Consider the following 24,292-nt stretch of genomic DNA (forward strand, 5'->3'; position numbering starts at 1 on the left):
ACACTACATTGCTTAACAGTTAACAGGCAGGCCTATGTGTATGGAGTCGAATAGGTAACAGGTGTTCTATTTATAGCTTGCTGCACTTTGTAACTATGCTCTATGAGGTAAAGGGTTAAGAGAGTGGCTAAAGAATCAACTTAAGCCAAAAACATGAAGAGACAGACGAGTACAGCAGTTTATCACATCATAAAGCCAGACATTGCAGATCGTTTCTGCTAGAAAGGGTGATAGTAATGCCTTCAGGAAGCTGTAAAACATATTTCAGTTTTGAGTGATGGCAGGAATAATATCTCACCCCACTTTAAATCATACAAGCATTAAGAAATTGACAAGGCAAGAAACATGACTCAAATTTCATTGTTATTTTCTATTATGAAACGTTTGACTGACTGTGGCAAACACTCCCTCTTCATGATTCATGATGGTGAACTGATGATGTGTGTAGTTGAAAATTGCCTGCTATGAATTGAATAAGCCACGTCCCTGATCTGCATGTATGATACATATAGCACTGAACTTGACAATTTTGCTGTAACCTTCACTATCTAAGCTCAACACTGATGATCATTAATAAATTATTTTCAACTGTTATTTGTTTAAAATATTGTAAATATGAAATATTTTGCATCATTTTTGAAATATGGATCGTTCCTCACTTTGATAATTTGGTTACAAGATGGAATAAAGATATGTTGGTAATTTTGTTTACAAATGTGTGTGCACTTGTCAAAGATACCGAAAGATTACATGAAATACTTACAATGTCCCTGAAAATACTAAAAAACATTTAGAAGGGGTGCACAGGTCTGCTGAAATTTATGAAAGATTGAACATAATTATCTGTGGCTTTGGGAATGCTTAACTCAACAATTTTAGTACTGTTACAGTACAAACTTTAGGGTGTACCAGCAAACTTTGTCATAATATTCACTCGGGGTTTTTGTCTGAAAATCAGTGAAGAGCGAGTTTCAGTACTTTGCACTAATTAGTGTATATTTCTAGTATTTCATTAATAAATGTGCTTCATGCAATAGTTCTTGTATTTTATGGCCATTGTGTTCATTAGGATTAAGAATGCATGGATACAATGCGACACACTTTCATGAGAATTTTCATGTTTTGACAACAGTTCACATGGATCTTATCACACTTTCATGACAATTTTCATGTTTTGACAACAGTTTACATGAATCTTATGTTGCAACAAATCGATTTAATTCAGTAAGTGGAAGCTACATACACCAGATACAGCATAGATACATGCGCATTGAAACAATTTAAAATGCATTATAATTCTTTTTGTAAATTGTTAAAATGAAATACAGTTTGAAACATTTTGTGGTTGGGTAGGTGACATGGTAACTAATGTTATGTTGAGACATTAAACTCATGCTTGTGGACTGTTTTTGCTTCCGCTATTTTTGTCAGAAGATTTTTGATGTGAACTCAGTTAAGAAGCTTTTTGATGTGAACTCAGTTAAGAAGCTTTTTGATGTTATACTACTAGAGCAGTAATGAGATGTGAGCTTAATGATGTTACTGTATTTTAAAGAGAGGTTACTTTATTGTTCTTGGACACTGATTTTGGAATAGAACCATTTTAGTTGTAGGGGTGAAGGGTTTAATGTTGGAAGTAGACTTTTATCTATTTAATTGATTTGGGGGAAAACTGAACATTAATAACTATTCTAATCGTTTATTTTATCACACATTAAATTTATTTGAAGTACCTTTGATATTATCCTTTTGTTAATGGCAGACTATGATACATATATACTTGAACTTCTCCAGCATATTTTAAGTGTCTCTGTTAGCAGAGCAGTCAGTGCAAATGCAGAAAAGGCATGATGAACATCAGCTTTAAGAATGGGGGGATGTATGTTAAACTGAAAATATTTCCTAGATTCCAAATGCTCATGGATTTGAGAATTCAGTGGGGATTAGTCCATGGCAACATGTGCTTTGTGTAATAAGTTGATTGATTTTATATGAATGATTGGGGAATAAGTTCATAGATGTTATGAATGGTGGGAGAATAAGTTGATATATTTTATGAATGATGGGAGAATAAGTTGATATTTGTTATGAATGATGGGGGAATAAGTTGATAGATTTTATGTATGATTAGAGAATAAGTTGATATATTTTATGAATGATGGGAGAATAAGTTGATATATTTTATGAATGATATTTTATGAATGATGGGGGTGTATGCTCTGTCCCTGCACATGAGAAGTAAAATACACCATTTAGCAAGCACTTTGGAATCCTGAACATTCATTGATTTCTGTTCTGAAGACAATGCTGAGAAAAATAATATGTCAGCTACAAATCTCTCTCCCATTCCTGATGGATCAAAACCAGTATTTCAGTCAGATCTTTTTCTCATTTCCCATGCAATTGCATTTCAAGCTAACAGCCTTAGTGGGAAGGCAGAATACAAAGGGCAAATAAAGTACCATTCACTGAAACTGTCATAGGAAAAGATCTAAAGAAATGTACTAGGAATTTTTAAATAGCTGGAAGGAAAGTGGTATGATTATGTAATATCCAAAATATAGAGATTGGATGTATCTTGCAGGGTACAATACAATGATTTGACAAAGTCTGCATGCAAGTTAAAAATTAGAAATGACATTAAGATTTGTTGAGTGTGCCATTATTTTATAAACACCTATTTCCTTGATAAATTGCACACAACAAAGTCCAAAAACACAGGCCATAAAATAACCAATGGTGTGAGTTACTTAGGGGCTTCTTAAAATTTATGAAGGTTATGCTATCAGGGTTAGACATTGACAATGTAATGTTGCGGTGGTGGTGGGGTGAATACTCATTTTATTATTATTTTGGAATAATTGTCAAAAAAATTATTTTTCTATAGATATTGTTTGCTTTTCTGTATAAATTACCATTATTTTCCAGATAACCAATTTTTTAAAGATTGTTAAAAAGATTTCTGCAAGAGATTTTGAGATTTAACATGTGTACCTTAAAATACATTGTGTATTATGTCACAGCTTATTGAATGTGCGTGTGAGTGTATTTAAGTGTTAATATTATTTCACAAGAAAACAAAATTTTCATTTCATTCGTCAAAATCTAGGGGCATTTAATTTGTAAACAACAATAATTAATGTTGCAACTCTTTTTTTTATTATTCTTTTAGTATATTATTGAGGACTTGATCTCATTGCAGATAATAATGAAATTATTGTTCATCCTTGAGCAAACCTCTGAGTACCAATTCAGGATTTTAAAATTTTAAATTTACAAACTTTGGATCTTGCTTCTTCATAATGAATCATATCTGTAAAATGTAAACATCTTCCTTGCTTTTATTGCTGTCATTGATCACATCTGCAAATTAGTAGGATAAACCACTGATTAATGTTAGATGCTTCAATTATGTTACCTACATAATAATATTTATAAATGTGTGCATTTGGTCAGTCGAAATGAGTCAGTCTGACACACTATCATGACCACTAGCTTTTACATAGTAGGATTTGCATTCGTTTTGAAAAAAAATTCTATTCAACCAGCTTTATTTGATCTGATACTTAATCAGTGTGATAATTTGAAGCAGGTCTACTTTTAATTGCTTGTAACAGTACAACAAGCACTCCAACAAATCAGTGATCAAAAGACAGTCAGTATTAGAAATGGCCATGGACATAACTGTGACAGTCGATTGTCACTGTTCACATTTTAATACAAGAGGGCAAATAGTATTTATGACAGTTACACTGAAGATGAATTAAAAGATTGAACTTGAACAAAAATTTCACTTGACACAACTTATTTAATTGGCATTTATTAATTAAAGTGCTGCTGTCAGTTAGCATTAGACATTTTCATGGATCCAAATACCATTCTGTATTGTTTTTAAAGTGCACTGAGAGTTTTTGTTGTTAAGAAAACTTTACAAAATATATTTCTTACTAAAGTTGTGAATTTCATTATGGTGAATCAGACTTATAGATAATAACTGCCATTTGTGACAATAAAACAAGTGATTTCTCAAAGTTTCATTTACTATTATGACCATGATTTTCTTCATGTTTAACAAATGGGGCCATTTCTTTTGGTATTTTAAAGAACAAAATGGGATCCTTAGAAGATTCTGCAAATAAGTGGATTTGCAAGTTACCAGGGCACAAGTTATCGAGTTTGAGCTGCATGTGGATGTTTACATTTCAAAACCAACTTTTGCTGTTTACTTTTTTATTTGGAAGCATGCATTCTGAGTGATCATTAAAAGTCTGGAAACAGATAAAATTAGATGTATACATATAATCATGGAATACCTTCTGTATTGAAATTTGCCCTTGGTTTCAGTTACATCACCTTTGTACCATGTGACGGTTTTAGCCAAACTGAATGACACGGTGTCTGAGCCTGCCTTTGCAGAAGTATAACACAGAGATCATTTTAATAGCTGGGTATCTGTATGTCTGTTCACACCCTAGATTAACCTCAGTTACTGTTTTTCATATCTTTAATTTCATAATTATGTTTTTTTCCCCCACTCTTTTCAGATTTTGAAAATAGGTTGAATAGAAACTTATCTTTATTTTTTATCATCTTGGTTAATGCTTATTCCTGTGGTGTGAGGAATTCTATTTCTACACAGTTGTAATACATGAAGCTAACTTTGGTCTTAAAATGTTTCATTTTGCTTATACTTTCATGACGTGGTTAGTTTTCATCTTCACATGGTCACGTAGTCATGTCACTTAGTGTATGGATGCACGTAGATGGGTACAGTTAGTCACAGTCATGTTACTTAGTATGTGGATACATTTTGATATATACAGTTAGTCACAATCATGTTACTTGGTATGTGGATACACCTAGATGTGTACAGTTAGTCACATTCATGTTACTTGGTATGTGGTTACACCTAGATGTATACAGTTAGTCACATTCATATTACTTGGTATGTAGATACACCTAGATGTATACAGTTAGTAACAGTCATGTTACTTGGTATGTGGATACACCTAGATGTGTACAGTTAGTCACAGTCATGTTACTTGGTATGTGGTTACACCTAGATATGTACAGTTAGTCACAGTCATGTTACTTGGTATGTGGTTACACCTAGATATGTACAGTTAGTCACAGTCATGTTACTTGGTATGTGGATACACCTAGATGTGTACAGTTAGTCACAGTCATGTTACTTGGTATGTGGATACACCTAGATGTGTACAGTTAGTCACATTCATGCTACTTGGTATGTGGATACACCTAGATGTATACAGTTAGTCGCAGTCATGTTACTTGGTATGTGGATACATCTAGTTGGTGTTCAATGCCAACATGACCTGTGTGACTTGTACTATAATAATGTGTTGAAAGCGCTAGTAAAACAAAAATAAATTTGGAAAGGATTTTAATTTGGCTTCATTAAATTGTATAACTAAATATAATGTCATTTTGCACAAATTTAAAATGATGTACACTGTAACCAAGCATCATTATGTATGCTGATAACAGTTTCATGAGATGATAGTTATTTTACAATGTCCTCAGTATACCACTTTACATGTAATACAGACAGAGTAATTGATTGCATTAAATTGGTTATTTTTTCTTATATAATTTTATTTTGATTGTTTCATAAAGTGGATTTTCTTGGTTGTTGAGGAAGCTATGTAATATACTTTTTTATTCTTATTGTGCCTAATTTGTTGTTTCATGCACTAATATGACACTTTCTTATAGGAACATATACCTCAGTATAAGGTAACCTTACTATAATGTATATCACTCAGGCTGCCATGAAGATCATTATAAAAAATGGGGCACTTGAATTATTTTATACCTTTTTAAAACTGGAAAAATCTTAAGGTTGCTATATAGATAAAACTGTTAAGTCTGGCAATATTGTATTGAGGCATTGAGATCCATTTTAATTACTATCACAGAGGTGGCACACCTGTTTCTGACTCTTTTAGTGTGGATCATCATTTGAGGAAAACACTGTTTTGAGGCACTGAGTTCCATTTTAATTACTATCACACAGGTGGCACACCTGTTTCTCTCTCTGTTAGTGTGGATCATCATTTGAGGGAAACACTGTATTGAGGCATTGAAATCCAATATAGTTACTATCAAAGAGATGGCACACATTTTTCTGTCAGCTTGCAGAATTATCAGTTTATTTATCATGATCACAGTAAACACAAAACCCATAGTATTCACTAAGAGAATTATCCAGTATTATGTGAGCTCATGCTGACTATCAAGCTTTATTATTATTATTATTATTTTCTCGTGATTCAGTGGTTCTTTCCGGGTTATAGGTATAGCCTATCGTGTGCTGAAAAATGGCGTTAAACCCTAGAACAACAACAACAATTATTATTATTATGATTATTATTGTTGTTGTTAAAAGATCATGATAAAAATGGTTATTATTATTATTATCATTACTAATGTTGAGGATGATGATTGTTGTTATTATTATTAATATTAGTATTATTATTATTGTTGTTGTTAAAAAGATCATGATAAAAATGGTTATTATTATAATCATTACTAATGTTGAGGATGATGATTTTTATTATTACTATTTATTACTATTATTATTATTTTAATTTAAGAAGAGTGCAGAAACTGTTTATGCAGAGGGTGAATATGGAGGTGGAGGAGGAAGAATAATGGATTTTGTTGGGATGAAGAAGTTTTCAAGGAGACCGCGAGCGATGGTTGACATGTCGGTAATTAGTATTTCATATTACTTCTGGGGTGTAAAGGGACTGCATCTTCTTAAAAGTCATACATTTTTGGTGTCACAGTTTTGTCAACTATCTAGTAGTTTATAACATTTATAACTTTGAACTTCCACCAATTATTTAATGATGCACTGTATCTTAACCATGCTAACCTTGCATCAATGGACATCCAGTTAGATTAAATCGACCAAATGTACCATGCTAACCTTCCATCAGTGGACATCCAATTAGATTAAATCTACCAAATGTACACCATGCTAACCTTGCATCAGTGGACATCATTAGATTAAATCTACCAAATATACCATGCTGACCTTGCATCAGTGGACATCATTAGATTAAATCTACCAAATATACCATGCTAACCTTGCATCAACGGACATCATTAGATTAAATCTACCAAATGTACCATGCTAACCTTGCATCAGTGGACATCATTAGATTAAATCTGCCAAATATACCATGCTAACCTTGCATCAACAGACATCGAATTAGATTAAATCTGCCAAATGTACCATGCTAACCTTGCATCAGTGGACATCATTAGATTAAATCTGCCAAATGTACCATGCTAACCTTGCATCAATGACATCCAATTAGATTAAATCTACCAAATATACCATGCTAACCTTGCATCAGTGGACATCCAATTAGATTAAATATACCAAATGTACCATGCTAACCTTGCATCAAAGACAACCAATTAGATTAAATCTACCAAATGTACCAGACAATAACATGGCTACTGCTGACTGAGATTTAGTATGATTGCCTAATACAGAAACACTGCTACATCAGAACCTGTCTTAAAAGACAATACCGTCTGCCAAAAAGTCATGGTCTTTCAAAATAGGTGGTCTCTAAAATCAGATGGTAACAATACATTGTAAATAAGTTTGTACATTGAGAATCTTTTCTCTCAAGACAGGTGATCTCTCTTGGCTAAGGTCTTGCAAGAGAAGTTTTACTGTGTCACCAATTGATAGCATAGCCTTTTAATGAGGGTGGTGGAAGAGACATTTTGTTTGCAATATTCTCCACATGTTTCCAGGAGAAGTTTTCCAGCTAGCTCTGAGCTGAAGCAGTCAATAAATGCAGAATCTCAATCTCAACTAATCTGTGTCACATTTCTCCAATGATACTTACCTGATCATGTTACATGTGGAATCTGTGTCACATTTCTCCAATGATACTTACCTTATCATGTTACATGTGGAATCTGTCACATTTCTCCAATGATACTTACCTGATCATGTTGCATGTGGAATCTGTCACATTTCTCCAATGATACTTACCTGATCATGTTACATGTGGAAAATTTTCTTGCTCTCCCCTAAATCCAGCCTCCTAACTTTATTTATGAAAAAACAGAATTCGACAAAAAATATATGAAATCATCCTGGCAGGAAGGTCTTTCAGATTTGTTCAAATGATGCCGATCCACTGTAAAATATGGCCACCATTGCTAAATGTATAAAGACTTGAAATGACTTCTGATGAAAAACCCCTCAACAGAATTTGAATTAATTTGATGGAGAGCATGCTGATCTTTCTGATTTGTTCAAATTATGTTAATCGAACCACAAAATGGCCACTACCACTTAAAGAAACTTAAAACTGACACTTTGACAAAAGCTCAAAAGAATTTCATTAAATTTGTTAGCAAAACAAATTCTAGCACATATAATGTTTTTAATTTTTGTACAAATTAATTTGACAAAATTGTTGTGAAACATGCCAGTTGTTGTATACATGGAAGAGAAACAGTTATCACTTTAGAAGAACAAGTGAAATTAATTCAACTGTAAAAGATTGAAAAGAAAGAATGAGGTAAAACTATGTGATACCATGAACTGCTCTTCGCCTTTCCTAGAAAATCCAAAAGGAATTCACCTCAACCTCTGGTGACTTGAAACCTAGTGGCCATAATTTCCTGCATACACATGGTTTGAAAGATCTGTTGCAAAACATCTCCAACTGGTTACAGGGTACAGCATCCATATTTACTACAAAAGTAACATACATGCTTCTGTATTGAACCTTATTAAAAAACTAATATCATTATCTGTTCAGATTTGTTTTCCTCATAGAATCTTAAACTTGACAATCCCTTAATATCCACAGTCTCACAGAAATATGGTGTGCTTAATAAACAGTCTGGACAAAACATATGATATTGCTGACAAACCAATCACATCATCTGAAGTCTTGCTGAAATATGATTGCTTATACAGTCTTTAAAAAACATACTGTACTGTAGACTACCTATTCACATCATCCCATGTCTTTCACAGAAAAATTATCTGCTTATGCAGTGTGGAGAAAACATAATGAACTATGGACTCCCCAGTCACATCATAGAAAACACATAAAGTACTGTGTACTTCCCAGTTACATCATGGAGAAAGCATACTGTGCTATGGACTCCCAGCCACATCATGGAAAAAGTTTTCTGTACTGTGAACTTTCCAGTCACATCATAAAAAAGTATACATTACTGTGAACTTTCGAGTCCCATCATAGAAAAACATAATGTACTGTGTACTTCCCAGTCACATCAGGGAGAAAGCATACTGTGCTTTGGACTTTCAGCCACATCATGGAAAAAGTATACTGTACCGTGAACTTTCCAGTCACATCATAAAAAAGCATACATTACTGTGAACTTCTCAGTCATGTCATAAAAAATGTATACTGTGAACTTTCCAGTCACATAATGGAAAAAGCATATATTACTGTGAACTTCAGTCACATCATGGAAAAATTATACTGTACTGTGGACTTCATTCACATCATGGAAAAATTATACTGTACTGTGGACTTCAGTCACATATTGGAAAAAATATACTGTACTGTGGACTTCAGTCACATCATGGAAAAAAGTATACTGTACTTTGGATTTCCAGCCACATCATGGAAAAAGTGTATTGTACTGTTGCCTTCCAGTCACATCATGGAAAAATTATGCTGTGCTGTGGACTTAGTCAAAAGATATACTGTACTGTTGGCTACTCAATAAGTAATAATGGTAATGAGAGAGCAGATCAGACTGCCTGTAGTCACTAATAATTGAAATGAGACAGCAGATCAAGTTGTCCTGCAGTCACCAATAAATGTAATGAGAGAGCAGATCAGACTGCCTGTTGTCACTAATAATTGAAATGAGACAGCAGATCAAGTTGTCCTACAGTCACCAATAAATGTAATGAGAGAGCAGATCAGACTGCCTGTAGTCACTAATAATTGAAATGAGACAGCAGATCAAGCTGCCCTGCAGTCACCAATAAATGTAATGAGACAGCAGATCAAGCTGCCCTGCAGTCACTAATAAATGTAATGAGACAGCAGATCAAACTGTCCAGCAGTCATCAATAAATGTAATGAGACAACAGATCAGACTGCCTGTAGTCATTATGATAGAAGATCCTGTATTAAGTAATGTTTCTCTTTCAAAAACATTCCCCAGTGACGTTAATGTTAGGGATATAAGTCTGTAATGTGCAAAACCAGCCTTGCTAAAACACTCTTTTTCTGTCTATCTCACATAGACAAAGGGTAATAACTCTTGCCAGTTACCTCCCCTTGCCACTGACCATAGGCCAGGCAAACCAGCCAGCCATTCTGGCAGTGCCAGACTTCCATATATTCCCTAGTGATATTTTTAAAGAAGATGGAATTGAGTCTTTGATGCCACCTGGTATGGCTTAATATCCAAAGCTGCAAGTGGAACCAGATCAGGACTGAAGACACAATGAATGTGATAAAGCTCCTTCAGATCAGCCATACTGAAATCCAACTATGGAATGGACCAAGTTTAGCTTCAAGCCTGTTGTTGAGGACATTCATAGGGCATTGGCAACTTCAGAATTCTCTCTGCCTCCTACTGCTACTCAAGACTTAAAGCATCAGTATATTTCTGTGAGGAGGAATAGATGCTGCACTTTTGGCTCCTTCACCAGTCATCTAAAATTAAGTAGATCAGTGACCATCTGTCTGGTAGAATTGATGACCCTGGGAATTCTAAGGCTTTCTTTTTAGAAATCCAAGTACCAGCAATGTTCTCATCTCGCTAGTACAAAACTCATTTAGATGCCTTCAGTGCTGATCTCACATCCATTGGCAAAAATCTAGCAGCAGTTCACATGTCCACTTCACTGTTTTATAAAATGTACAAAAGTATGTTCCATGCTTTATCAAAGCTAGTTTGGAATGTAGTTATGTCTTCAGTGTTAGATATGGCCTCATTGGCAATTTTCCAACTCGTGGAGAAATCCAACAATACTCACGATTGGAAGGTGATGGCCAGGATTGCTAGTCATTAATCGGGAAGCACACCTTTCCATGGTCAGTATGCTGACTACTTCGGCTGACCGAGTCCTGACATGACAGTCTGCAGTCCACATTGCTCAAACCTCATCATACGCTGGCTTTATGGATAACCCAATTTGGATCATCGTTACTCTTTGGAGTAAAATGTAATGAAGTTCAGAGACAGGCAGCTCAGAAACTGCCCCTCCAACTTGCCACTCAACCCACACAGGTGTTTTGAAACAATCAACCTCCACCACTGCAGAGGGATGATCAGCAGACTAGGTACAAGGTATCTTTCCAGTCATATATGCACTAAAGATCCCAGCCCAATGCCTGGAGACAGCAACCTAACCAAGCTAGGAGGCAACCATACAGTGGTGCAAGAAACCAAGTTTCTCCACCTTCAAGCCTCACAGTTGTAGACATTGGCCTACCATCCCCATTGCCCATGGACAGCCTACCTGTGGGCAGCTGCCTCTTGCAATTTCATGCTCACTGGATCACACTATTCCGTTAGAATAATTGGGTGACCCTGGTAATTTTGATGGGGCATCAGATTTCATTTATCCATCCTCCTCTCTCTTCTTCACAGATGCACTATCAGATCAGGAGGAGGTGCCTTTCTACAACAGGAGATTTGGTCTCATTGAAAAATGGAGGGTGGAGATTGTGCAAAATCCATGATTGCTGGGGTTTTATTCCAGGCTGTTTCTTCTTCAGAGGGTGAATCATGTCCCTTTTCAAGTACACTTGATCAGGCAGTCATAATCATGCCCAAGATGTGATCATTCCTGCATTAGCAGTGCAGCTAACCATTGGGATCCTGCTGGAGAAGCCATAAGTGGAAATAACAGTATGCACCATATCACCCGACCTGTGTGTTCTGATTGGCAGTTTCTACATTGGTGCAACAACCTCCACAGCAACATAAAAATCAGACACATTCCCAGCAGACTCAAGGTCTTGGCTGACACTCTGTCCAGGAAAGGTCAAGTGCTTCACACAGAATGGTCTTTCCATCAGTTGGTCTTTATTCAGATTTGTGCACTTTGGGAGGGGTTGTGGGCATTTGCTTACTCTTCTACAGTTTTGGTACCAATATAATAATAAAGTTATGGGATCAGAAATGCAAGATGATTTTGATAGCGCCCCTCTCAGATGGGACAAGGCCTGGGTTACTAATCTACTCTATTGATAGATCTGATCAGGAAGATTCCGACCTACCAGAGAATACTTTCTCAATCACATTAATTATGAATCCTCCTAACCAGCCATGTGAGCACCCTCATTAATATATTGCTCAACTTAAAAACTAGTGACACTGGGTGGTAGCAAGGGGAGGTAATAGGTAAGAGTTATTGTCCTTTGTGTATATGAGATAGAAAAATAGGAAGTATCATGCTTATATCCCTAACAATAATTTGATTAAGTAAGTATTCTCAGAGAAACACAATTTACTTTAAAATTTGCTATCAATCTTTATGTTGTAGATCAGTGATTCCCAAAGTGGGCGGTAACGCCCCCCCAGGGGTGTTGGGATTATATAAAGGGGCGGTACAAGGCAAGAGGGCAACAGAGGGGCGTTACAAGGCAAAGGAGCGGTAGGGGCAAAAAGAGAAAAACGTGAACCTGGTGGTGTAAATACCTCATTTCGTCTTTGCTCTCACAGTCATACAGCTTCTATGCTCGCCCTTTTGATCATTTATTTTTTCTGTTTGACACGCTTTTTACACTCACCATTATAAACCAGCGCTATCATTAATTAACCACGCTGTTTTTGAATCAAAGCCAGTATAAGCCCGTGCTTGTATCAGCCGTGCTCTTTTGTGCACACCCTTATTGACCTGTCCTACCCCTGTAATGGAATCTTCCGCGCTAGATCATTGTCCTGGTGTAGTACTTCCTGTGATGCAGGGCTGCAGAGTGTAGAGTGTAGACTGGCTCAATACCAGACTAGCACGTTGTAATATTTTTACAGTCGTTATATTTTATCATCAATTTTCGATTGGCCATGGCGACAGATGAAAAAGCAAAGAAGAAATGTAGACAATACAATGTAACTTATCTGAAATATGGATTTATACCATCACCAAAGAACTTGCAGCTGCGGATGTGTCTGGTTTGTGAAAAGGTATTTTCTAATGAAGCAATGAAGCCTTCCAGACTGATTGATCATTTGAAGAAAGTACATCCTGACAAGGTAGACAAAAACTTAACTTTCTTTGAATCACTTCGTGATAAATTTCAAAGCAGGCCAATGCTGTCAAGCATGTTTTGTAATACTTCACAACAAAACACTGATGATTTGCGTGCATCATACAACATTTCACTGTTGATTGCTAAGGCTGGCAAGCCACACACAATTGGCGAAGAACTCATTCTACCAGCGATTTGTGAAGTTCTGAATACTGTTCTGCATAAGTCTCCACACGATGTTATTAAGACAATTCCTCTAAGCAACAATTCAGTACGAAGACGCATAGATGAAATGGCTGACAATGTGGAAGATATGTTATGCAGCATACTAAGGTCAACCGAGGTTTCATTACAACTGGATGAATCAACTATGCCAGGGAATGAATCTCTGCTTCTAGCTTATGTGCGCTTTATTAAAGATGAAAGTTTGGCTCATGAATTGTTATTTGCAAGGGAGCTGGAAGCAGACACTAAAGGGGAGTCAATATATCAAGTTGTTGATAAATTCTTCACTGAAAAGGGAATTCCACTGACAAATATACTTGGTTGTGCAACTGACAGAGCACCATCGATGACTGGTCGCCACCATGGGTTTCTTGCTTTCCTGAAAAAAAAGGTGCCAAATTTATTTTCTATTCATTGTGTCATTCATCGCCAGCATCTGGTTGCAAAAAACCTTAGTGATCGCCTGCACAAGTCATTACAAACTGTGATTACTGCAGTGAATAAGATTAAAGGTCACGCTCTCAAAGATCGATTATTCCACAAGCTCTGTTTTGAAAATGATGAAGATTTTAAATGTTTGTTATTTCATACTGAAGTTCGTTGGCTCTCCAAAGGCAACTGCCTGAGGCGCTTTTATGACCTTTTTGAGACTGTTGTAGAGTTTTTTCAAGACCGGGAACCCTGTCTCAGTGTGGAACTCAAACAAATTAGGCACGATGTTGCTTATTTAACAGAAATATTTTCAAAGTTCAATGAGATTAATCTGCAGTTGCAAGGAAATGAGGTGACTCTTATTAAAGCCAAGTCTGTTATCTCTACGTTTATGTCAAAGTTACTTCTATTCCAGTGCAATATGGGCCATCGTGACCTATATCAATTTCCAACCCTGTCTGAGCTGAAAGATAAAGGAGAAATACAAGATTATGATCTGTGTGTCTATTGTGATCATTTGGATATGCTGAATAAAGATATGTCTGAGCGATATCAGGATCTTCTATCATTGGAAATTCCAGATTGGGTGATAAATCCATTCTCAGATATTGAGCAAGTTGGAGTAATGGAGGAAGAAGTAATTGAGCTACAAAATGACATTGAGCTCAAATCAAACTTTAAGTGTAAGAAATTGTACCAAGAGTTTTGGTTACAGAAGGACATTTCCACCTGCTTTCCAGCGTTATGGTCCATGGTTAAGAAGCTTCTTGTTGCATTTCCATCATCGTATCTGGCAGAACGTGGCTTTAGTGTGGTCGCCCACCTTCTATCCAAGCAAAGAAATCGACTCCAAATTGTTAACTCTGGTGATTTGCGACTCGGGTTAAGTGACTTTAAACCGGACATTGGGGCAATAATCTCACGTCATCAAGCCCATCCATCACATTAAGCAACTACTGAACTGTTAGGAACTTAAGATGAAGAATCGATTAAGTACTTGGGTTCCAGGAATCAAGTATAATATATAATCTCTTGTAGCTTCTTACATTACTTTCCGACTTTCAATTAGAATTTATGATTATTAAAACAATATGTTTTTAAAATTTGATTTGGAATAATTGTGTTTTTGTATTTTACTCCTCAGAGTTTAAAAACAGTTAATCATTCATTTTCCCGGTATAGTAGTTATTTCATTCCTTACTTGTCCTCATAACCACTATGTGACTATACTAAGAGGCCTATGTGATTAAATTAAAATGAAACGTTACTTCATATAATAAAGGAATAGATGTAGATGGGGGCATTGGGGGTCCGTTTCTTGAGCTAAAGGGGCGTTGGCTCTAAAAAGTTTGGGAACCACTGTTGTAGATTAATGACAAAATATACAGAATGAAAACTTCACAAACTTTGAAACATAAAACCCACTACTGGAGAGTAACAGCATCCATATAGAAGGGATCACACATTTATAACACTCATACCTGACGAATGCTTACCTTCTGAATGGTGATCTGTGACAGGAAGGATAAACTTGCACAGAATTACATACCTCCTGAATGGGGAACTTTAACTGGAAGGATGGACTTACAAAGAAATGCTTACTGATGATGGAATACAGTCTTGTTGACTAGATCAGCTTACAGACTTGTAGTACAGACATTTTATGATGTCAGCTTGATAAACAACTTGATAAACAGATTTTATTATCTTCCACCATAAAAACCTGTGACTTTCTAAATGAATAAACTTTATGTGACAAATTTTGATCCTAGAATTTAACTCTTGTTACTATTTTGGTTTCTTTTATAACCCAATAAAAGTCTTAGGCACTTTTTACCTTTATGTTCGGTCTTATAAGAGAAAATGTTTACTCTTTCTTGAAAGGCTTTATCTACCTGAAAATGTTAGTCAGTTTTAACAGTTTTTTAAAGCTATTTCCTAATATCTAGAATGACTGTAAATTGACATTTATCTGGAAGGGTTTATCTAGCTGAAAATTTGTGCAATTTTTAACAGCCTTTTTAAGATTGAAAGAATAAAAGTTTTCATTTATTTGAAAGGTTTATTTTCCTAAAGTTTTTTTGCAATGGTTTTCATTATATTTAGAACAAAATGTTTAATCGCCATTATGTTGATAGGAATTTGCTTATCTTTGTTTGGGTATCACTATATGGACACAGATGTAACACAGTGTTAAATTGACATGGATTACCCAAAATGATATGGCAGCAAGAAGGTAAACAGTTAAGGTCAGTGGGTAAACAAACAAGGTTGTTGGGTGGGAGGATGGGATTGCTAATAATCAGAGCTAAATTAAACTGTGCACTGCAGTCATCACTTTCAGGAGCAAAATGTAACCAATGTTTTAGTAAAATGTACATTTAGGTGGCGCTCTACAGTTTCATATTTTGCATAGGGTTAGGATTTTAAAGAAAAAGAATTTCCTCGGCTTTCCTCACTGGTTATACTGGCTATTTAAAAAAGACCTTGTATATCTTAGGTATAATGCAAAGAACCTTTAATTCCCTTTATTTTGGTGTATGATTGATGGGTGTACTTTGGGTTATAGAGTATACAGCTTGGCCTTACTTCAAATGTGCACCTTTCAAAAAAGTGCTAGCTGTACTTGGTCACTTTCACTTCCTGAACTTCAGAGGTAAATTGCATAAAAAAGAGTGATAACTTTTTTTTTTACATTTTATATATTTGGTAATACATTCATTGCACTTTCAGAAGCTGGTATTGTCTAGTCTGGCAAAATTCATTTTCCCTATTTTAATAGCTGCTATGTATAGTGTACTTTAGACTAATTTAGACTGATTTTTTAACACAAGGGAGCAGTCATTTTAGTTAGCAGTGTGCTTAAATCATGTAAAATTTCCCAAAGTACAATATCCAAAAGAAATATCATCCACATTACATTAATGTAGCATAGAGGTATGCCAACATTCTCTCCACTGTGCATGTTTTAAATGCTAACTACTTCACCTTACTTACGTCACTCTCTCAAAAGTACATATTATCTGGTGAGCGCCACCTTAGGGTTCAGAAAGTATGTGATACCATTTGATAGTTATCACAATGGCCATTATAGTTCCTCCCCCACCTCCCGTGAAATTTCATATATAAATGTCGTGTAATCAGCAGTCACGTGTCTTCTGTGGTCAGTGGTGATGTGTTTCTTAACCAATCAGTGGTTTCACCCTTTCTTCTGCAGTCTTGGCAGTGTATCAGCTGTGAATGCTCCAAGCACGCAGATTAAACTTATTTTGTTTGATGAGAGAGGCATATTATATATAAAGGTATATTATGTGTATCATTGTTTAAATGTTTCTTATTTCAGTTGTACTTAGCATAATCTAGTGAAACTCAAACATGTTGGCGTTGAAAGCAAGGTGGTTTTTATCGGCGAGGATCAAAGCCTTCATCTAATGTAGTAATTTGGAGAAAGTCATTGTTAATTATTCCTAGAATAATATGCTGAAAATTATGTGACCTTTATGACCAGTGTGCGACTTTTCATTCAATATTTTCACATTTTGTACAACACCACTGGAAAGGGGTTTATTGATAGCATGTGACCATTGGTCCTCTGATGTCATGGACATGTACGTTGCAAGAATAGATATATCCATGTGACTAGCAATGCAAATGGAGAGTACTAAGACAAAATTCATCGACACTGTAGTTTCATCTCATCTGTCAGCAGATTAAAAACATAAGTAAATGCTCGCACTTTTGCAGAAAAGAAATCAATTTACATCTCAATTTCATGCAGGTTGGACTTGATATAAAATTGTTTAACTTTGCTAGGACCACTGGTATGTGGCTACCCTATGCGGACACCTCATGGTGGTGGCAAATTCGAACTATTTTAAAGGCAATTTACTCTGACCATACACCCCAACATAAATGTACAAATATCAAAAATGGGGTGTTGAGGGTCAGAGGAAACTCTGAAAAACTGTGCTGGTAATATCCTTTACAGTTAAGGTGCTCCTAATCATCAAAGGTCACAGGCAAGTGCTGTCTTGGGGCCCCGAGTGGCCAAGTGGTCTAAAGCGCTCTCCGTTACAGATCACTGCCATCTCACCTCTGGCTGTGTGGGTTCTAGTCTTGGATTCGGCTAATGTGGGTATGTGAGAAGCTTGTCAGTAGCTTCTTGTGGATCGGTGGTTCTTTCTGGGGGTTTTCTGGGTACTTCCTCCACCATTAATACTGGCCACCATGTATAGCCTATTGTGTGCTGAAAAAATGGCGTTAAAAACCCTACAACAACAAATGCTGTCTTTTCATCACAGTGAATTTGGGCAACTGCTAAATGTATAAATTGTGTCAAATGTGAACACCAGTTTTCATACCTAATTATACTAATTGCCCTACCAAAAGGTCAGTGATGTGTTTCACAATTATTACAGGTAACTGAAATGGGGATGGAGATAAGCACAAAACAAACCAAGATCATTGACATTTTGCAAGACTTAGTTATGATTAAATGTACTTGGTGGATTATTTAAAGTGAGGGTACTGTATTCTTATGTGGAACTTATTAAATTTTGTTTGATTTCTTTTTGCTAAATAGGTACACTAAATACATATGTATTGGTAGGATGCTGTGAAATAATAATAATAATACAGATTTGCCAGAAACCAAGTTTGAGGGCTGATCCTGCCTTCATAGGTCATCTGTCTACAAAGGTTACTTTTGCTTTAATTACCTTAGGGTGGCTGCTGTAGATTGGTTTGACTCTATATTTATAGGAAAATAATGAATTGTAGGTTGAGGGTTTTATCATTGTGTTTTAGTTTATGATGATATTTATTATTGCAGGTTGATGATGATGCTACAGTTTATGGCACCCTTGAAGCTTTACATTCCGTTGAAAGAGATAAAAGTGTAAGTGGTCTGTTGGATATAAGCACCAAAAAGTGTTGACAAGGTTGTAAATCAAGTGGTGTTGATGAGGTTGTAAATTAAGTGGTATGACAAGGTTGTAAATCAAGTAGTGTTGAAGAGGTTGTAAACTAATTAGTGAAGAGGTTGTAAATCAATTAGTGTTGAAGAGGTTATAGATGACTTTTTCATTTTCTGCTGAGAAAGTGATTTTGTATATATAGTGTAAGACAGTTGATATATGATGCCAACATTTTTAGACTGTGTAGCAATGATTGACTCAAAATGTTCCTTCCCCGTTACAGATTCGGTTAGTTTCAGTATATATGTGAATTTGCATTCTCAAACGGATTAATTTGAACTTTTCACTTGAGTGATATCAGGCTCACTTATGCGTCATGTTGTAGTTTTTGACTCATGAAATCCAATTATAAAGTAATATTTTTTTATTTCATATCATTAAATTCTCATAATGTGTGTTTTCATGTACTATCAGGACACAGCCTTGTCGAAACATCACTGCTTATAAGAGTTCCTCAATTTTAATGTGGAGTAGTTTTATGGCTATCATGAATGGTGTTAAATTGAGGGAGCTCTCTACTACATATGCCCAGACATAGATGAGACATTAATGTTTGCTGTCAGGTCTGGGTCTGTGAGGGAGCCCAGTACAATGTATACTCAGCTACAAATAACAGTAATATCAACTGTCAAGTCTGGGTCTATGAGGGAGCTCAGTACAATGTACACTCAGCTGCAAATAACAGTAATATTAACTGTCAAGTCTGGGTCTATGAGGGAGCTCAGTACAATGTACACAAAGCTACAAATAACAGTAATATTAACAGTCAAGTCTGGGTCTATGCGGGAGCTCAGTACAATGTACACAAAGCTACAAATAGCAGTAATATTAACAGTCAAGTCTGGGTCTATGAGGGAGCTCAGTACAATGTACACAAAGCTAAATATCACAATGGCCATTATAGTTCCTCCCCCACCTCCCATGAAATTTCATATATAAATGTCGTGTAATCAGCAGTCACATGTCTTCTGTGGTCAGTGGTGATGTGTTTCTTAACCAATCAGTGGTTTCACCCTTTCTTCTGCAGTCTTGGCAGTGTATCAGCTGTGAATGCTCCAAGCACGCAGATTAAACTTATTTTGTTTGATGAGAGAGGCATATTATATATAAAGGTATATTATGTGTATCATTGTTTAAATGTTTCTTATTTCAGTTGTACTTAGCATAATCTAGTGAAACTCAAACATGTTGGCGTTGAAAGCAAGGTGATTTTTATCGGCGAGGATCAAAGCCTTCATCTAATGTAGTAATTTGGAGAAAGTCATTGTTAATTATTCCTAGAATAATATGCTGAAAATTATGTGACCTTTATGACCAGTGTGCGACTTTTCATTCAGTATTTTCACATTTTGTACAACACCACTGGAAAGGGGTTTATTGATAGCATGTGACTATTGGTCCTCTGATGTCATGGACATGTACATTGCAAGAATAGATATATCCATGTGACTAGCAATGCAAATGGAGAGTACTAAGACAAAATTCATCGACACTGTAGTTTCATCTCATCTGTCAGCAGATTAAAAACATAAGTAAATGCTCGCACTTTTGCAGAAAAGAAATCAATTTACATCTCAATTTCATGCAGGTTGGACTTGATATAAAATTGTTTAACTTTGCTAGGACCACTGGTATGTGGCTACCCTATGCGGACACCTCATGGTGGTGGCAAATTCGAACTATTTTAAAGGCAATTTACTCTGACCATACACCCCAACATAAATGTACAAATATCAAAAATGGGGTGTTGAGGGTCAGAGGAAACTCTGAAAAACTGTGCTGGTAATATCCTTTACAGTTAAGGTGCTCCTAATCATCAAAGGTCACAGGCAAATGCTGTCTTGGGGCCCCGAGTGGCCAAGTGGTCTAAAACGCTCTCCGTTACAGATCACTGCCATCTCACCTCGGTCTGTGTGGGTTCTAGTCTTGGATTCGGCTAATGTGGGTATGTGAGAAGCTTGTCAGTAGCTTCTTGTGGGTCGGTGGTTCTTTCCGGGGGTTTTCTGGGTACTTCCTCCACCATTAATACTGGCCACCATGTATAGCCTATTGTGTGCTGAAAAAATGGCGTTAAAAACCGTACAACAACAACAACAACAAATGCTGTCTTTTCATCTCAGTGAATTTGGGCAACTGCTAAATGTATAAACTGTGTCAAATGTGAACACCTGTTTTCATACCTAATTATACTAATTGCCCTACCAAAAGGTCAGTGATGTGTTTCACAATTATTACAGGTAACTGAAATGGGGATGGAGATAAGCACAAAACAAACCAAGATCAATCACATTTTGCAAGACTTAGTTATGATTAAATGTACTTGGTGGATTATTTAAAGTGAGGGTACTGTATCCTTATGTGGAACTTATTAAATTTTGTTTGATTTCTTTTTGCTAAATAGGTACACTAAATACATATGTATTGGTAGGATGCTGTGAAATAATAATAATACAGATTTGCCAGAAACCAAGTTTGAGGGCTGATCCTGCCTTCATAGGTCATCTGTCTACAAAGGTTACTTTTGCTTTAATTACCTTAGGGTGGCTGCTGTAGATTGGTTTGACTCTATAGGAAAATAATGAATTGTAGGTTGAGGGTTTTATCATAATTGTGTTTTAGTGTATGGTGATATTTATTATTGCAGGTTCATGATGATGCTACAGTTTATGGCGCCCTTGAAGCTTTACGTTCCGTTGAAAGAGATAAAAGTGTAAGTGGTCTGTTGGATATAAGCACCAAAAAGTGTTGACAAGGTTGTAAATCAAGTAGTGTTGATGAGGTTGTAAATTAAGTGGTATGACAAGGTTGTAAATCAAGTAGTGTTGAAGAGGTTGTAAACCAATTAGTGAAGAGGTTGTAAATCAATTAGTGTTGAAGAGGTTATAGATGACTTTTTCATTTTCTGCTGAGAAAGTGATTTTGTATATATAGTGTAAGACAGTTGATATATGATGCCAACATTTTTAGACTGTGTAGCAATGATTGACTCAAAATGTTCCTTCCCCGTTACAGATTCGGTTAGTTTCAGTATATATGTGAATTTGCATTCTCAAACGGATTAATTTGAACTTTTCACTTGAGTGATATCAGGCTCACTTATGCGTCATGTTGTAGTTTTTGACTCATGAAATCCAATTATAAAGTAATATTTTTTTATTTCATATCATTAAATTCTCATAATGTGTGTTTTCATGTACTATCAGGACACAGCCTTGTCGAAACATCACTGCTTATAAGAGTTCCTCAATTTTAATGTGGAGTAGTTTTATGGCTATCATGAATGGTGTTAAATTGAGGGAGCTCTCTACTACATATGCCCAGACATAAATGAGACATTAATGTTTGCTGTCAGGTCTGGGTCTGTGAGGGAGCCCAGTACAATGTATACTCAGCTACAAATAACAGTAATATCAACTGTCAAGTCTGGGTCTATGAGGGAGCTCAGTACAATGTACACTCAGCTACAAATAACAGTAATATTAACTGTCAAGTCTGGGTCTATGAGGGAGCTCAGTACAATGTACACAAAGCTACAAATAACAGTAATATTAACAGTCAAGTCTGGGTCTATGCGGGAGCTCAGTACAATGTACACAAAGCTACAAATAGCAGTAATATTAACAGTCAAGTCTGGGTCTATGAGGGAGCTCAGTACAATGTACACAAAGCTAAATATCACAATGGCCATTATAGTTCCTCCCCCACCTCCCATGAAATTTCATATATAAATGTCGTGTAATCAGCAGTCACATGTCTTCTGTGGTCAGTGGTGATGTGTTTCTTAACCAATCAGTGGTTTCACCCTTTCTTCTGCAGTCTTGGCAGTGTATCAGCTGTGAATGCTCCAAGCACGCAGATTAAACTTATTTTGTTTGATGAGAGAGGCATATTATATATAAAGGTATATTATGTGTATCATTGTTTAAATGTTTCTTATTTCAGTTGTACTTAGCATAATCTAGTGAAACTCAAACATGTTGGCGTTGAAAGCAAGGTGATTTTTATCGGCGAGGATCAAAGCCTTCATCTAATGTAGTAATTTGGAGAAAGTCATTGTTAATTATTCCTAGAATAATATGCTGAAAATTATGTGACCTTTATGACCAGTGTGCGACTTTTCATTCAGTATTTTCACATTTTGTACAACACCACTGGAAAGGGGTTTATTGATAGCATGTGACTATTGGTCCTCTGATGTCATGGACATGTACATTGCAAGAATAGATATATCCATGTGACTAGCAATGCAAATGGAGAGTACTAAGACAAAATTCATCGACACTGTAGTTTCATCTCATCTGTCAGCAGATTAAAAACATAAGTAAATGCTCGCACTTTTGCAGAAAAGAAATCAATTTACATCTCAATTTCATGCAGGTTGGACTTGATATAAAATTGTTTAACTTTGCTAGGACCACTGGTATGTGGCTACCCTATGCGGACACCTCATGGTGGTGGCAAATTCGAACTATTTTAAAGGCAATTTACTCTGACCATACACCCCAACATAAATGTACAAATATCAAAAATGGGGTGTTGAGGGTCAGAGGAAACTCTGAAAAACTGTGCTGGTAATATCCTTTACAGTTAAGGTGCTCCTAATCATCAAAGGTCACAGGCAAATGCTGTCTTGGGGCCCCGAGTGGCCAAGTGGTCTAAAACGCTCTCCGTTACAGATCACTGCCATCTCACCTCTGTCTGTGTGGGTTCTAGTCTTGGATTCGGCTAATGTGGGTATGTGAGAAGCTTGTCAGTAGCTTCTTGTGGGTCGGTGGTTCTTTCCGGGGGTTTTCTGGGTACTTCCTCCACCATTAATACTGGCCACCATGTATAGCCTATTGTGTGCTGAAAAAATGGCGTTAAAAACCGTACAACAACAACAACAACAAATGCTGTCTTTTCATCTCAGTGAATTTGGGCAACTGCTAAATGTATAAACTGTGTCAAATGTGAACACCTGTTTTCATACCTAATTATACTAATTGCCCTACCAAAAGGTCAGTGATGTGTTTCACAATTATTACAGGTAACTGAAATGGGGATGGAGATAAGCACAAAACAAACCAAGATCAATCACATTTTGCAAGACTTAGTTATGATTAAATGTACTTGGTGGATTATTTAAAGTGAGGGTACTGTATCCTTATGTGGAACTTATTAAATTTTGTTTGATTTCTTTTTGCTAAATAGGTACACTAAATACATATGTATTGGTAGGATGCTGTGAAATAATAATAATACAGATTTGCCAGAAACCAAGTTTGAGGGCTGATCCTGCCTTCATAGGTCATCTGTCTACAAAGGTTACTTTTGCTTTAATTACCTTAGGGTGGCTGCTGTAGATTGGTTTGACTCTATAGGAAAATAATGAATTGTAGGTTGAGGGTTTTATCATAATTGTGT

The 24,292-nt window shown here is 36.1% G+C and overlaps 1 protein-coding gene across 1 annotated transcript in view; it reads left to right on the forward strand.

Moving 5' to 3' along the window:
* Nucleotides 1-24,292, forward strand: part of LOC149779186 (uncharacterized) — a 240,726-nt gene that overhangs the window by 131,145 nt on the left and 85,289 nt on the right. The window contains exons 33-35 of the mRNA XM_089938405.1: nucleotides 6,618-6,734; nucleotides 18,745-18,810; nucleotides 21,534-21,599. Of these exons, the coding sequence (XP_089794531.1) occupies nucleotides 6,618-6,734; nucleotides 18,745-18,810; nucleotides 21,534-21,599 (249 nt within the window). The remainder of the gene's footprint in view (nucleotides 1-6,617; nucleotides 6,735-18,744; nucleotides 18,811-21,533; nucleotides 21,600-24,292) is intronic.

This window comes from Sinohyriopsis cumingii, chromosome 17, assembly GCF_028554795.1.
Source record: "Sinohyriopsis cumingii isolate HCF-2022 chromosome 17, ASM2855479v2, whole genome shotgun sequence".
NCBI lineage: Eukaryota > Metazoa > Mollusca > Bivalvia > Unionida > Unionidae > Sinohyriopsis > Sinohyriopsis cumingii.